The 17,405-nt window shown below is 34.1% G+C and overlaps 1 protein-coding gene across 1 annotated transcript; it reads left to right on the forward strand.

Moving 5' to 3' along the window:
* Positions 1 to 16,056: 16,056 nt before the first annotated feature.
* Positions 16,057 to 16,602, forward strand: LOC130648539 (uncharacterized). The gene has a single exon (XM_057454592.1). It carries the CDS (start codon positions 16,057 to 16,059, stop codon positions 16,600 to 16,602), a length of 546 nt encoding a protein of 181 aa, XP_057310575.1.
* Positions 16,603 to 17,405: the final 803 nt, after the last annotated feature.

A 17,405-nucleotide genomic window follows, 5' to 3' on the forward strand; every position in this document is an offset into this window, starting at 1 on the left:
TAATCGCCACATATTTGTTTATTTGGCAAAAAATGAAGCAGAATGAAAGCATTGAATGAACGGCAAAAGCGAATAGCAAAGAATGAAATAACAATTGTTATAAATAGAAAAGTTCTTGAACAGTTGAATAACGAGTTAAGCTTGCTTGAAAATTTCAGTCAAATATATGTTCATGATTGTTAACACCTTTTTTCTTATTTTTTTCTTATTTTTTTGATGTAAAATTGGTCCACAACTTTGAACATGTTCTTTATGGAAGTACGTTATTACGTACAAAGTAATCTTTTAAAGCTTATCGTTGTACCAATGCGCTTTGATTATATCTCTCCACATATCCTCTCTTAACGAGCCATCTAAATTTTCGGAGTAAATGAAACCATTTCGGCAATAGCATGCATTATGTGTTTGCTGTAAATAATTGTGTGCAATTGTAGTGCAATTGCGAAAAGCTACCTCAGCTTTGATAGGACTTCGAAATATTCTCAAGCTAGAAGCTAATATGCCAAAAGTGTTTTCGATGTTTCTACGTGCCCTGCATCATTGGCTTTTGAGACAGGATATGGTCTCAACAGCCAAGGCTTTAAAGGGAAAATCTCTACACCAACCAGGAAATAATTTAATGGGTTGTTAAAAAATTTGTCTATGGTCAGCACCTGGAAGATTTATTCTTCCATTTTCAAACTTTTTTCCAACAAGTGAATTCCACAATCGTTGTTACTTGTGCAACTACCATTATTAATTAAAGTAAATGTGTAGTTGGCATCTCAAACTACCAATAAAACCAAACTAAAAAAATCACTATTTGAAAGACATTCTATTGCTATATGCTTGCCATCTATCGAGCGTACACAATGTCCCAGAAATCATAAAATTCACTTTTTTTCCACTCTGTCGCCATACTTGGAGGACGTACATAGGAAGGCGATAAAAATTTTCAAAGTTTTTTACAGGTTTCACTTAAAATAACACATATTGTTGGGCAACTGATCCTGAATGATAAACAAAGTGATTGTTGTGAGTCCCCAGATGCTAAAAACCTCAGCGTTAAAACCAATCTTTCTGCCGCCGATATCGGTTCTCCCATTCTTGTTGTCGCTTTTTGTAAGTATGGCCCAACTAAAGACGGTAAATGTTCTAAACGTTGTGGAGCCATTCGAAGTTGTGGTATCAAAATATGAAAAACTCCATGACTTTTACGTTCCTGCAAATTCTTCCTTACCCAAAATTTTCTTTTCTTGGGTATAAATTCCTCTTCCTGTTCTATGAGCATGAAAATTGGCAAAGGACAAATTTGTTTTTTTTCTCAATAAAAGCGCCTGTTTTCATTTGTTTTCTTGGTAAAAATTCATATCAATCTTAACGCCTAGGACACTGTCATAAGACTTTTGTGATTAACAGTAGCGTAAGCCTTAAAACTCTTTTCACCCTATTCGTGCTGGGGGGGGGGGGGGGGGCTGATTTAGCCCCCCCCCTGCGTCTTATTCCACGAAAAAGAAAATAGGATAGCCTATCGTTGAACGTCTGAAGGAAACGCCAATTTATATTTTTTATGGCAAGATTTCGAATAATTCGATCCGTCTTTTCCACCGCCATGTTTGTTTACATTTAAAATGCTAAATATAATCTTTCGCGGAAAAACATAGATCTCTAATAAAAGGTCAATCAGAATCCATCACGTGACCAGACGGGTTCAGAGCTACTTTCGAGGTTTATCTCAAAGAGCTCTGGGGTCGAGAATGGCTCAGACACACAATATTAGGCCACGAGGTCGTAAAATACTCCCAGACATTGTTTTGTACTTTTTGTCTTATACTTGCGTTTTTAATCTTGTAGCAGTTTAAAAGTGCATATTGCGATATTTGAGTGTGTAGTCAAAAATATTGTGAAAAAGATTGCTATTTTTTATTTGATGTAAAAAAACTGTAAAAAACAAAATAGAAATCTTAAAATTTGATTATTCATTGTCTATTGAAGTATTATAATATAATAAGGCTTACTTAAAGACGATCTTAAGCCTTAACCCTTTTCCTGCTGGGCCTTTTAGGGGCTCCTCAATGCTGGGGGGGGGGGGGGGGGGGGCTGATTTTACACCCCTCCCCCCCCCCCCCTGTGTAATTTCTAAAATTGTTGTCCGTTGGACCTGAAACTTACCACAAGTGTTGTCCAGGTATTAATAAATATTTTAATGAAAATAAAAATTGATGACGGCAGCATTTTCGATGATGACGTCATCAAATTGGGTGACATAGAGAAAAAAGCTCTAACTTTGAATTTTGTTAATTGTTGTATAATTGCGATGAATTTAGTAACAATACTAATAGAAACACAAAATAATATAGCAATACAAACTTAGAATTGACATAAAGCTTTTAAAAACATGTAAAAAAAAATTTTAGTAAAAAAACTTTTTGAAAATTTTAATCTACATAAAAAACTGTTGTCATGGCAACACTTCGGCATAATTCACAAAAATTTTTTGGGAAAATAAAGCTAAATAAAAGTTAGGAAAAGTCACAAATTTGAAGGTGTAATAAACACATAAAAATTTATTAAAAAAAGTTTAGGAGAGGAGGGGGGGGTTGGGGCTAAATCAGCCCCCCCCCCCCCCCAGCACGAATAGGGTGAAAAGAGTTTTAAGGCTTACGCTACTGTTAATCACAAAAGTCTTATGACAGTGTCCTAGGCGTTAAGATTGATATGAATTTTTACCAAGAAAACAAATGAAAACAGGCGCTTTTATTGAGAAAAAAAACAAATTTGTCCTTTGCCAATTTTCATGCTCATAGAACAGGAAGAGGAATTTATACCCAAGAAAAGAAAATTTTGGGTAAGGAAGAATTTGCAGGAACGTAAAAGTCATGGAGTTTTTCATATTTTGATACCACAACTTCGAATGGCTCCACAACGTTTAGAACATTTACCGTCTTTAGTTGGGCCATACTTACAAAAAGCGACAACAAGAATGGGAGAACCGATATCGGCGGCAGAAAGATTGGTTTTAACGCTGAGGTTTTTAGCATCTGGGGACTCACAACAATCACTTTGTTTATCATTCAGGATCAGTTGCCCAACAATATGTGTTATTTTAAGTGAAACCTGTAAAAAACTTTGAAAATTTTTATCGCCTTCCTATGTACGTCCTCCAAGTATGGCGACAGAGTGGAAAAAAAGTGAATTTTATGATTTCTGGGACATTGTGTACGCTCGATAGATGGCAAGCATATAGCAATAGAATGTCTTTCAAATAGTGATTTTTTTAGTTTGGTTTTATTGGTAGTTTGAGATGCCAACTACACATTTACTTTAATTAATAATGGTAGTTGCACAAGTAACAACGATTGTGGAATTCACTTGTTGGAAAAAAGTTTGAAAATGGAAGAATAAATCTTCCAGGTGCTGACCATAGACAAATTTTTTAACAACCCATTAAATTATTTCCTGGTTGGTGTAGAGATTTTCCCTTTAAAGCCTTGGCTGTTGAGACCATATCCTGTCTCAAAAGCCAATGATGCAGGGCACGTAGAAACATCGAAAACACTTTTGGCATATTAGCTTCTAGCTTGAGAATATTTCGAAGTCCTATCAAAGCTGAGGTAGCTTTTCGCAATTGCACTACAATTGCACACAATTATTTACAGCAAACACATAATGCATGCTATTGCCGAAATGGTTTCATTTACTCCGAAAATTTAGATGGCTCGTTAAGAGAGGATATGTGGAGAGATATAATCAAAGCGCATTGGTACAACGATAAGCTTTAAAAGATTACTTTGTACGTAATAACGTACTTCCATAAAGAACATGTTCAAAGTTGTGGACCAATTTTACATCAAAAAAATAAGAAAAAAATAAGAAAAAAGGTGTTAACAATCATGAACATATATTTGACTGAAATTTTCAAGCAAGCTTAACTCGTTATTCAACTGTTCAAGAACTTTTCTATTTATAACAATTGTTATTTCATTCTTTGCTATTCGCTTTTGCCGTTCATTCAATGCTTTCATTCTGCTTCATTTTTTGCCAAATAAACAAATATGTGGCGATTAATTCCATAAGCGCTTCCCCTCCCCCCAACCCTACCTTCTGTCATTTATTTTTTATCCACTTTTAGTTCCAGTGGCTTGCGAAATGAAGGATGGTGTTCTAGATATGAGTGTATTTGCAATATCGGTTGTTATTGCAGAGGAGCTAGTTGTAATACTACTTTGCTGTTTAAAGGATGCAATAACTTCATTACCAAGCATGTTTTCTGTATCTTCAATAAACGGATGTTCCAAAAATGTTTTACTAGCGTCAGAAGGTATTTCAGTAGCCATTCAGCAGCTGATTCCAGCACTTCAATATACAGAATTGTCTAACCAACCCAGAAAAGCGTACTCTTGTACATCTTTTTCTGCTTTTAATACTTTTTTCGCAGCAGTACTTGATTTCTTTGTTTCTTTCAACGCCCTTTTTCGTCTGACATACTTACAGCGCAAGCTTGTGAAAGCCGGTTTAGCAGCTGCACATGAAAAAAGAACAAAAGCGCAAAGATAAAAAACAAAAAACATGCAAGTTGTGTACCTTCTATGCTATTACCCTAAGCTTTTGTCTCTTTTCTGGGCAGTTAAAGGTGTCCTTATCAAGGAAGATAAATAAACTTACCTGATTCAAGTTGAAGATCCTTAGCTACAGCTTCCCAAGCGTTGTTCCATTTATTTTTATTGTGAAAATGTGGTATAGCCTTGTCAAATAGACAAAAGTTTTTTTTGCACTAAAAAAGCAAGAGCCTCTCCCATTTCTTTTTTAGTCTTCAAATGTTATGCAAAAAATTTCTCAATTCGAACGTTTTTTCCTAATTCGAACGTTTTGTTTCATTCAAACTCTAAGACATTTTTAAGGCTTAAGAAAAAGTATCAATAAAATTTGATATTTTGTCGTAAGCCGTAAACAAATTAGCATTCACACTTAGCTACTTGACATAACGTTTAAGATCTAAAAATATTTGATATTCGTCTTAAGTCTTAAAACTGTCTTAAGGCTTAAGATCGTCTTAACGTAAGCCTTCAGACGATGGGTGAGAACTAGGCTTTACATTGAAAAGGCTAGAAAGCCACGAAACTAAACTACTAGAATCAATGAGAAAGTTGGATGGATGGATGAAGTAACGTTTTGAAAGATGGGTCACAGAGCTAATGTTGAAAACTCCTTAAGGAGTTACAAGGCAGAATTTGGAAACTTCATGCTGTTTAATCCAACCTATTTAAAGATGAACTGAAGAATGAACCAGTTGTTTAACATAGCAAATGTGTACTGTGTGAAAAACATTTTGCTTTGCGTACGTAACATTACGTTTGGATCTATCCGCTTAATTACAGGAAACTGCAAATTTAATTTAAATGGTTGTATAAATTATTCCATATATCATTGGAATAACCTCGACCTGTGAGATATTTGTTATAATTTCGTTGAATCTACATTATGCCATCTTTACTTGCAAAGAAATTGTCAATCAATGTCGCTCATGCTTTTGACTCTTTCCACCTTTATATGTACTTCATTCGGTTTCACTTTTCTCTGATCATCACATTGTAACACATTACAGTCACTTGTCCCTTCACAGTTTTCATCATTTTCACCGCAGATAGTCTGCCACGATGAATTATCTCTTTTTCTAACGTACATACAATGTTTATCGCTAACAGCAGTTTGAGTGCTTAAATATTTTGCTTTGTTCTTTATTAGACCGTTCCTAAAACAAAATTAGGAAATAAAAATTTGTTGTTTCCTAAATGTACAATGTACAACAAAATAAAAAAAATATGCAGCTTATATTTGATACTAACTTTTTACAAATTCAAATGCAATGGCCTTTAAAGTAAATGTCAAAGAAAGATGTCAAATTAGGGCGTCATTGTGCGTTGCGAAACATAACAAGCACTCAGAAGAGATAGGCTTAGGTCACATTTCCATGCTTGGTTTTTTGTTTGAAAGTCAAGAGCATGAATAAAAAAACCTACTTGTTGATTTCTATCTTAACAAGTTTCCCGTTTGCACTTTCAGGCTTCATAACTTTTGCTTCTTTATACCAGACTTTGTCTAGATTTGCTTTTGATGTATTATCTCCTTTGTCTCTAAATTTCTTAAAAGTAAAAAAATAGGAAATTAATAGATTTATTGTTTCAGACATCTTGCTATACCATGACATACACTTCTAACATGGAAAAATCTTAGTAAATATTAGTAGCACATGAAACTTGTTTTAAATAATAAAAATAAGCAAGATGTCACTGCTAACAGATAAGAGGGTGATAAGAGTAAAAAAATTATTAAAATTATTAAAAAATAATATTATAAACTTGATATAAGCATTTGTTCTATCAACAATACGAAGAAATACTTACGTTCATTACGGTTCCATGAGAGGGAAACAACAGATTTCCGAGACTGGGGACAACCAGAACATCTTTATAATAGAAATGTTTCTGAGTCACATGTGGGTGACACCCAATGATGATATCAGCGTATGGCGCAATTCGAATAATTATTTTCTGACCGAGTTTTTTCGGTAGCTCAGTGGAATATTCATCTCCCCAATGCATGAATACAATCACAACATCCACTTTCTAGATGAAATTGTAGTGAATCTATATATTAATACACCTTGTGTGTGCGCACGGTGAGGCCAAGAACAAAAATATACGGGTTACTTTCTTATTTCTCATGCATTGTGTCCGCAAAGCGTGGCAATACGCTAAAATTTACTAAATTAAAAAAAACGCAAATCAGGGGGTTACTCTTTAAACATTTAATTCTCTTTTCTTATTACTTTAAAAAATAAAAATATTTTTCTTTATTTTGTTTATTATGTTTTTATTTGTTTTTTTGTTTCAAAAGCCCCGTTGGTCGGTATAGATAGAATAATTTAATTTTACCTCCGGTTTACCATGTGCGCGCCGTATCTTACGGAAACAGAGTTTATCAACTAAAAAAAGAAAACCGAAGCGAAGAAGGTTTTCTCTTTTTCAAAGTAATCCTGAAAAAAGATACTCCAACAAAGCATGCCACTGTTCACTCATCTTGAGGTTATCTTAAGCATATATATTTTTCTATATTTTACATTTTTGTGTTCTGGGACCGAGGTTGTATCGCATTCGAATATGACTGCAATTCGAACTAAAATGTAAAAAACAAACTGTTGTTGTCAAACGAAGTTAATAATGTTGTTGTCAGGAATATTTTTTAAAACGAAAAAAAAAACGTATGATGATATAACATCACAAAAAGAATTAATTGAAAATGCATCAGACAATCGTAGCTGTACATTTTTAATTCGTTCTCTTTGGGATGAAGCGAAATATAGTAATCGAAGTAAAAAACTGATTGAAATTTTATTCAGCCTACAATCGTGGTCACAATATGTTGGGACAAGACAACGAATTTCGAATTTCGCCACCACAAGTAATTGCGTAGGTTCATTCTATATTAGATTCACACATCTTGTCAATGTTCAGAGTGAACTTAGGACTCGGATCTTAGGTTATTTGGTAAATACGAAATTCTTAAAATGTGCTAATTGTTGCTGACGTCAGCAACTTCGTGGTCCCCGACGTGTATTACTTCGGCGTGTGGGCGTGCTAAAGAATGTGAGTAGCAACTTTTCAACGCTCTGGCTGGCCTACTTGTGTGCAAAAGTAGCGAATTTGCAGCCAGCCGGCTGAAAACACTGCATTGTTATCATGCACGGCACGTTGGCGCATTGGGAGGGTTGCTGTATGCAATAGACTAAATAGCTAATTTGGTATGATGCATTAGAAACTGTACGTTGTGGAAATTTTACAATAACATTTTTTGTGTGACTTAACAATTTTTTCTAATGTCTGGTATACTATTTTCTCTGGTGTACTTCTGGCATGGCAAAGCAAATATATAGTTTTAGCAGATTTAGATTTTTTCATAACTGTTGTTAGCTACCTTCGATTTTTTACAACTTTTGCATTTTTATTTGTTGTTGGACCTGCTTATATTTTTAGGCGCTCTGTTTCAGCGGGTATAAATATAACGCAGATTGTGAGCAACCTAAATCCCAGTGCTTTTTTTCTCTTTTATTATTACTTTTTTATTGTTGCACATGTTTATTATTTAAACGTTTTGTTTCAACGGTTATAGATATAGAATAATGCAAATTGTGACTTTTAAAAAGTGAAATTACTGAGTTCTATGTTTTTATTTGGCACCCCTCAAAAGGATTCAATGAGAGATTCAGTGGATTCTTCCACGGGCTTTATCGGCTAGTCCTAATATAAAGCCACTTTAACAGGAGCAGTAGTAACAATCACAGTAACAACAACAGCAACAACAACAACAAAAACAACAACAAAAACAACAATAAATCAACAACTTACCTTCTTTAGAATTTTTAATTCTTTTATCACCAACATCTTGTTGTAAACTGCCGGTCCGACTTTCGCCATTCTTCGATACTTGCCGCGCGAGCAACCTTCATTTGTGGCACAATAACCAAGAAACCCGATTCTAATACCGTTTTTTCTAATGATCAAAGGGTCCTATAATAATAAAAAGTTTTCATGATATATATAATGATAGCTATGTACCTATTGTTGGCAATGTTTTTTTTTCAGGTTTATAGCCAAGTAACACTTTACAGATTACTATGAAGCAACATCATCCTAAAAATGTTGAATGAAATATAATACTATAACCGAATACCTGTTTTAGTATTTTGTGCCTGCCATAAGTCACGCCAAAATATGCAATGTGAAGTCTTTTTAAATTTTCTATAGTGATATTGGCGGGTTCTTCACCAAAATCGATGAAATGATTATTTGCCAATGTAACAACATCGATTCCTGCATATTCCGTGAAAAAACAAAGTGATTTTGTATGAGATAGCTCGGGATTTCGCCTTATAACCTTTTTATGTTTTTGAAGAAATCTCTATTGCTTTTTAGAATCATGACATCATTAACTAGCTCTATAACATAAAATGGTTGGTGTCAGTCATAGTTATAGTAAATAAAAATATATATTTATAAACTAAAAATTTCCTAGACAAAGCTCATATCAATATAAAAAAAATTTGTTTTTTATGTGTGGTAAACTTTACTCACCTTAAAGTTGGCATAGCATCCAAATCAGAGATTAACTTCACTATTTTCTTCCGTTCTAGTTCTGTTAGTTTCTTTCCATTGTAAGGGTGGAAAGGGCTTTCGAGATTCACAATCACGTGATCTGCTTCCGAAAGGTATGGTTTAAGTTGGGAAAAAGATTCGTTATATGTGCAGTTCATTCGGCGAACGTGATATTTGATGACTCCAGAAAATGTTACATCACCACCAAATATTAACTTTACAGTATTCGCCTATAAATATATAAAATATTAACCAAAATGATGTTGAATGGTTGCACACTATTTGTGTGTGTATAGCGGTAACTATAGAAACAAAGGGTGGGAAACAAACATTTTTTGGCTGTTTTTAGATCGTACATACATATTCGGTATAATGTCAAAGCAATTGTGAAAAAGGACGGGTGTGCTGTATTTAAATGACTATTAAAGAAGAAGCGAACAAAAAAACATTTTCTGTGGCAGCTACAAAATAAATTTTAAATCAGGAGCAAAAATGAAGCAACTTCTAAATCCCAAAATCTAATAAAATATCTACTATAACGACACACAACTAACTTAGCAACATTTTTACAATTTTTTTATGGCTGTGTGGGAAAAAAGAAGCTAGTTTGAGATGTACATAACAATAAAGATCAAAAATAAAATCTTTAACTACAGTCGTAGTGCTAGCCTTTTATATATATTTTTATATATTTTCGTATTTTCGCTTTTACACAACATACGTCCAGCTTCGAACGAAGAAGTTTGTTGTGATGACATGGCGCCAAATTTGATAGAAAAAGAAGGAAACTTTCAACAAAAACATTGTTTGCAAATCTTTATTTTCTTTATCTTTACTCAAGAATTGATTTAGTAATTTATAAAATAAAAATATTTTTGTTGTGTCATTTAACTATAGCATATTTGTTATTTTGATTTTCAAAGACAATACACCTTTCCCGAGACTTATTCTTTTGATGTGCCGCAACTTTTTCTGTTGAGTTTTATGAAAAACGGACAACAGATTTGAATTCCTTATCAAAAATGTCATAAACAAAGAAAATTTCAAAACAATGCAGCAATTAAATAACCTGCTATTCTATTTTAAAGATTTGTGGCATGTCCAACCTCTTTTTGAAAACGAGGCGAGACATGGTAACTTGAGCATTAAGAATACTTTAACTGTGATATATATCTCCTCAAAATAGCACTTTCTGTTGGCGTATCAAGTTAAACCTTTACACATAAATTAAACAAACTATGCTGAATTCAAACATGGTATTCATATTTTCGGGAAAGATGTATTAATTCCGATATATATCACAAGAACACCTCGGTATAGGTAACGGGAAATAGCAAAGCACGGTTTCTTTTTAACATGGTGTCATTTATGAACAGGGTAATTTGATTTCACTCATAAGCAGAAAGAATGTACACATAAAAATTTTTCGTTTTTGAGAAGTTTTTAAATTGTACTTTATTTGTTTGTGTGCCCGTAGCACGGCGTTTTTCTCGCATACAGACAGACAAAATACGGCTATTATTACAGAGACTAGTCGGTAGAACGTGGAAAAATCCACGGGCCCGCCCGTCCTTTTTATATCTCTTTTCGTGTTTCCGTAACGAAAAGACAAACAGACGCACGAACAGACAGATGGAATACGGCTATTATTAAAGAGAAGTCGTTAGCTCGTAGAACAATCCTCGGGTTCGCCCGCCCTTTAAATTCACCTGTCGTAACAAAGTGGACAAAAATATATCGCATTTGGTAATAGTGTGCATTATAAAAATTTCGTGATTTTGTTACGGGACACGGCTCTCGCGGACACACAGACAAAATACGGCTATTATTGACTAGTCGTCAACCCGTGGAAAAATTCAGGGGGTCGCCCGTCATTTTTATATCGCATTTCGTGTTTCCGTGACATGGCATTTTTCCCGCCCACAAGCAGACAGACGGAATCCGGTTATTATTTGTCGCGCTGTAACGTCAGAAAATTTAACATATTAGACATTCATTTTTCGGCAACATGAAAGGAAAATGAAGACATCCACTTTGCCTGTTACAAACAGACAGACACAGTATCTGTATTATTGTAAACCGTTTAATCAGGCGCTACAGAAAAATAGCGACGGGAGGCTGTAAAGTCATGGACCGAACGCAGTAAGGTCCATGCAAACAACGGAGATTGCTGGTTTTGTTAAAGTTTTAGTTACTGGGATTAATTGGTTCGGAGTTCTTTCAGAAAATTTAGCTAAGTTTACCAGCATGTACTAATATTAAAAGTCCTAAGGTAGCGGCATGCTTATTCAACATCTGTAGACAGAGTATGAAAATCAAGTAAATGCGTTCTTTAAACATCTTTTGCTCGTCGTCTTTAAGAAATTTAAATATTTTTGCAATTTATCTAGTGTTTGTTTGAGAATTATTTAGTTGATTTGGTAAAAATCAATGTTCCAGAAGTTTTGGACATGACAGTATTAAACATATTACTACGTGCTCAAAATTCGATATTCTTTGTAAGATATCATACGACAGAAACTTTTTTCCAAATTTGTGTAAAATTGTGTAAAAATAAAAACAGGAAACTAAAGACAAGGAAGATACATAGCCCTTTTATACCTTAATTATTAAATACAACACCTCACTTAGAGTTTATTATGATGCCATGGATAAGTAAGGATATTGATTAACTTTTTTTGATCACACAACAACATCAATACCTGCATATTTAACTGCTTTCTGTCACCAGCACTACATTTCGTGCAACTAAGTCTTTTGGTGAGGTTACCTAGGAGGTTACAAGAACTTCCTCAACAAAAAGGGCAATAATAATGTTCTTTATAATTTTGTAGTTATAAGCATAGCTGTTTTTATATCACGTTCCAACAAGAGATCAAAACAGAACATGTGCTGTGACTTAACCAAATACTCCTCTCATAGCTAGCAATACAATTAATTGTGAGCTTTCCTGTCTCAACATTTTTCATGGCTAAAATGATATTATGATTGTGGTCAATCTTGTTCGACTCTCTGCTAAATAATGACACCTATATCTTTTAAGCAGATATAAATATAAGAGCTAGCTTTGACAACTTAGTAAAACATATTATACATATTATGTATATATGCCAAAGGTTAGGAAACAATCAAATTTACATTTTTTTAAAAAAAAACAGTTGGTCAGATGCTAATCCTGCAGTTTTCTGGCTATAGCTAGCTACCTCATGAAAACACGAAAACTTGAGCTAGCTAGCTAAAACTTCTAAGTATAAAATTAGATAGCTACAGCTTCTATAATTTCATCAAAATCTTCTATGAAGAGTCAAATTCTCCTTTTCGTAGCTATGTTACAAAATTGGTACCCTTATTTTCCAGCAACCCTAGTTTTTTTAAGTAACTTTTCATTACGGCCGGAATGGCCGATTACCCACACTATTCTTTTTCTTGTGCCTATGATTTGTTTTATCCTTGTTCGAAGAACTCAAGGTGTAAGACATTTGAAAACAGAGAGTTTAGTTTACTGCTTTGTAGCTTTTGAGCCATTTTTATGGCGACTATCTCTGACAAAACTTATTGAACTTATAACTTCTATATTTTGTACCATACTTCGTTTTCAGAGACTGTTGGTCCAGCATAAGTTGATCTATTTCATCGTACTGCCAAAAGGTTAAATCAATTAGTTCAAAACTTGGATTTTCTTTGGAAGTTTACAGCTTTTAAATTTCACGAATATTTGTTTACTTTTTTGTGTACACGGACGCTACAGAAAAATAGCGCCCGCCTACGAGATCGATATAAGGCAATAAAAACGTCAAAATTAAAGAAGACATTACACTGCTAGTTCTAAATCGTGATAGAGTATGGGCGCTTCTTGAAAGAAAAAGCATATACATGTGAGTTTAATCAAGAGGAACGCCTAAAAGATATTGGACGTTAATTCAAATCAGTTGCGGTTGTAGTATTTTCAACTTACATGAAATTGGTCAGCCATCAAGATAAAAAATAAAATATGTAATTTAACATCAAAAACCATTATATAGGTAAGTACAACATCGATGCATCCAGTTGTGAGCGATTTTAACTTTATTTTTTTAACTTGAATAATTGCATGCTTTAACACTCTTCGAAAGTTGTTAAATTGCAAAAAATTTGCAAAGCACTTTAAAGACAATCTTGACAACTGCATTTTGCGCATGATTGTTATAACTAAGATTTAGCGCAGCAATTGAAATAAAAAACAAAAAAAGAAAGACATTATTCTTGGAGATCATGGCATAGGAAGAAGCGCACTATGCATTTATATGTAATTTATATGTAATTCACATCACACATCGCCCGATGAAATGTTATGTTGAAACATTATGGAATACATAAAGGAGTTTGAAAAAAAAAACATTTACGGATTTCCCCAAGTTTTAAAGAACCGGATCACATGTGAAAGGTCGTTAACGCGTAATTCTTACCGAGTACAGTATATGTCTACAGCGAGAGGCAAAGGTTAAAATATGCAAAGTAGCTATGTAGCGAGTTTATGTTAAATGTTGCAATAATGTGATTTAGAAGAACGGTATTTAGCTAACAGTCTTAGTGTTGCTCATGCACAAGTATTTAAAAAGCAACTAAAGATTTATTCAAGTAATTTGATGTACAATAGTCAACCTTAATCCCAGGACCTGTTGCGTTTTTTGATATGAACATGTTAAATACTTTTCGCTTATAGTTGCTGCTATCAGAGGAAAAAAAGAAAGACACAAAAACATGTGCAACAAAAGGGAAAATTTTTTTAACAAAGGGTGCATTTGCTGTAATACAACTTATCCTTGTATTAATTCCCTTTTTTTTGTCTCTATAACAATACGCCAGTTCTGTCTGTCTGTGAGTTTTGCAAAGTGGATTATATTCTTCACCATTTTCTTTGAAAAAGTCTGTAAAACATCGCCTTTAAAATTGTTTCGTAATTTACCAAACTTTAACGTTAAAATAATATTAATGTCAAAGGAAAGTATATTAAATTAATGAAGCCATTACAGTGCACTTAAAACGAGGCAAATAACTTGGAAACGAGGTGGTGACGTCAAGGATTTTTCACCGCGCAGGTAACTAGAGACCACCTGGGACCAATTTGGGTAAGTTTCCCAAACCTGGGTCCCCGAATCCGTTTCGGAATGGACGGGTTGATGACGTCACCAAAAAACCTTCAAACCCTAATATCTCTTCAACCGTTTGTCAAAAGTACACGATTCTTTACAATTTCTTGATCAGCGTTTCAAGATCTATAGAATGAAGGCAGCAGGTATAGAAATTTCTGAAAATAATTTTGGGTTTTAACGGGCCATTGCTGACGTCAGCAAAATAGTTAAACCCTTATATCTCATTAACCGCTCATGAAAAGCACATGATCATTAACATTTTCTTGATCAGCAGTTTAAGTTCTACACAATTCAGGCAAAGTGAAAACATGGTTCTTATTATTTTTTTGTGGATGTGTTGCTGACGTCATCAAAATTCAAATGACGCTTCCTTTTCATTTTTATCCTGCCTCAGTGGATTTTTCCACGGGCTTTATCGACTTGTCAATTAATATTTTCACAACCTTGAATGACACGACACAATATAGAACTAGAATAATTATTTGCCAGTTCAACTTGATGTATGTTGCTATGTAATTAAATAATAATATACCAGTAGTTAACTATTGGTTAGCGCTAGAAAACCAAAGCAATCACTTTGGTGATGGTTACGTTTTAATTTCCTTGGGTTAGTGAGCATGGCTGTCCACGACACAAAAATCAACAGTCACTTTCTTAAGGCTCATGCATTTGCTCTCATAAGGCGTGGCGCTACGCTAAAATTTTTTTAATTAAAAAGAATCGCAAAACGTTTTTTTTCCTATTCATGTCGAAGCCGCATGGGACCGTAATGGTTAAAAATAATACCCTTCTATTTTTGTGTTTTATTTTGTGTCAAGGTTGCTACTTTTTTAAAACGTCCATTGCATTGGAATATAATTCAAATCCAAAATGCAAAAACAAAATGTTGTTTTTGAGTATAAAAAAATGGTGTTAGAAATATTTTTTATAAAAAAGAAAAACGTACGATGGATTGGAAATGTATCAGACAATTGTAAATCTAATCAATCCGTTCTCAAAGCAAGGTAGTTTAGTAATCCAAGTAAAAAGCTGATCGGACTGTCATCTAGAGAACGTTAGTAATCTACTGAGAAAGTTAAAGAAAAGCAGGCGTAACATTAAGAAGATTATCTACTGTTGCTCAGAGTATTTGGTGGAGAGATGAATTTATGTTTGTAACGATTTTTTAGCCATTGTGACTTCTAGAGCTGAACAGATTTCTTTTACGCATTTTTTTAATAAGATATACTCTGAAGAATGAGTCAGAAGTTTAAGAATATCCTGAGATTATGTCCCAGCTTGATTGTTTGTTCGCAATAGGAAAATTTGTATGATGCACAAAATTTGATTAGAAGATTACTTTCTTTTTTGCATATCAAGTAAACTAAGGTTCTTTAAGGCCGGCTTCCAATTAGGCCGCTTGGCCCAAGCGGACGGAGCAAACGCAGCGCAACAAGCGGGAAAGCAACGTCCAATACATTTAGGCGGGAATTTAAGCTTGTAAACAAACATGGCTGCTCTTAATCGAAAGCAATTACTTTTAATTATCATTATAAGAAGGAGATTACTTCGTAAAAGAAGGCCTCGATTTTGGATGCGGCAGTTATATAAAGAACGCAAACAAAAGAGAAAATTTCATCATTTGGTACGAGAGGCTAAACTCTTTGACCACGAAATATTCTTCAAAATGTTTAGAATGCTTCCTTACAAATTTGAGGAACTTTTACGGTTAGTTGGCCCAAGCCTGGTGAAAACATCTAGACGTAAGTCATTACAACCAGAAGGCTTTTACTACAATTTCTGCTAGTTACAGAATGAGTGACGTATCAGTTGGCCGAATAGTCAAGAAAACATCAGAAGTAATCTGGCAACAGTTGACAGAAGAAGGATTCATGAAATGTCCTTCTACCCAATATAAATGGAAAAAATTAGCGACAGAGTTTGAACACTTGTGGAAGTGTCCGAATTGTTTAGGTGCTACTGAAGGAAAACATGTGACAATACAGTGCCCACCACGAGGCGGTTCAATGTTTTACAATTATAAAAGGTTCCACAGTATTGTTCTTATGGCAGTAGTCGATGCCATGTATCAATTTACCATGGTAGATGTTGGAGATTATGGCAAACCCAGTGATGGAAGTGTTTTCCATAACAGTAACTTAGGTTTTCTAATCTGCAACAATCATTTAGATGTTCCTCAGCCAAGATTGCTGCAAGGAACAGACAAACACTTCCCTTATGTGTTTGTAGGAGACGAAGCGTTCCCTCTTTGGGTTAATTTAATTAAACCGTATCCAAGGGTTACATACAACTTCCTGATTCAATTGCAAATTATCGTACTTCACGTGCACGAAGAATAGTTGGAAATGTCTTTGGAATTGCTACAACAAGATTTCGTGTTTTTCGTAGAGCTATCTGTGCAAATGTAGATTTTGCTGTCAAAATAACTAAAGCTGTTATTTTACTTCACAATTTTGTTATTGCAGATTTACTAGACCACGAAATATAAGGTAGAATTGTGCCCGGTGAATGGATGAGTGATAACTTTCGTAATAGTTTGCAAGATATATCTAATGCTGGCTCAAACAATTATGCAAGAGTCGCTAAAATAGTTAGAGATGATTTTCGTGACTACTTTAACTCAATAGAAGGTTCAGTTCCTTGGCAAGTAAGTATGGTCAGTAGCACACAAGATTTGTTTGTTGCACAATGTTAAGCACATATATAAGCATACATTAACTTGGTAAATATATTGTATATATTGTCAAAATAAATAAAGCTGTTATATCGTAAAGTAGTATATATATAAAAAAGAAACACAAAATGTCAGCAACACAACAGTTATATGTTGAATGTTTACTCATCACTAAACTCAAGATCCAAAAGGAATTCTTGAATAAGTATTTTTGCTTGTCTGTTTTTCTTTGGTGGTAGTTTTTGAAGTGTTTTGACAATGCTCAAACAAAATAACTCATCACTGCTCTTTTTCCCTTCATGGTGTGTTTCAGAGGTCTTTAATAACGCATCCACCAACATTATGTAAAGCTTATTTTGTTTATCAATTTTTACGGGCAGAGGGTTTGAGCAAGTAGAAGATTGCCTCTTTCTATTCATTGTTGGTGTACTTCGCACTAGTACAGGCGTCTGAACCTCTGAAATTTCT

The sequence above is a fragment of the Hydractinia symbiolongicarpus genome, chromosome 7 (genome assembly GCF_029227915.1).
Source record: "Hydractinia symbiolongicarpus strain clone_291-10 chromosome 7, HSymV2.1, whole genome shotgun sequence".
In the NCBI taxonomy this organism is placed as follows: domain Eukaryota; kingdom Metazoa; phylum Cnidaria; class Hydrozoa; order Anthoathecata; family Hydractiniidae; genus Hydractinia; species Hydractinia symbiolongicarpus.

Bases quoted from the DNA above. Each gene is read 5' to 3' on its own strand.
- LOC130648539 (XM_057454592.1), top strand. From the start codon at position 16,057: ATGAGTGACGTATCAGTTGGCCGAATAGTCAAGAAAACATCAGAAGTA.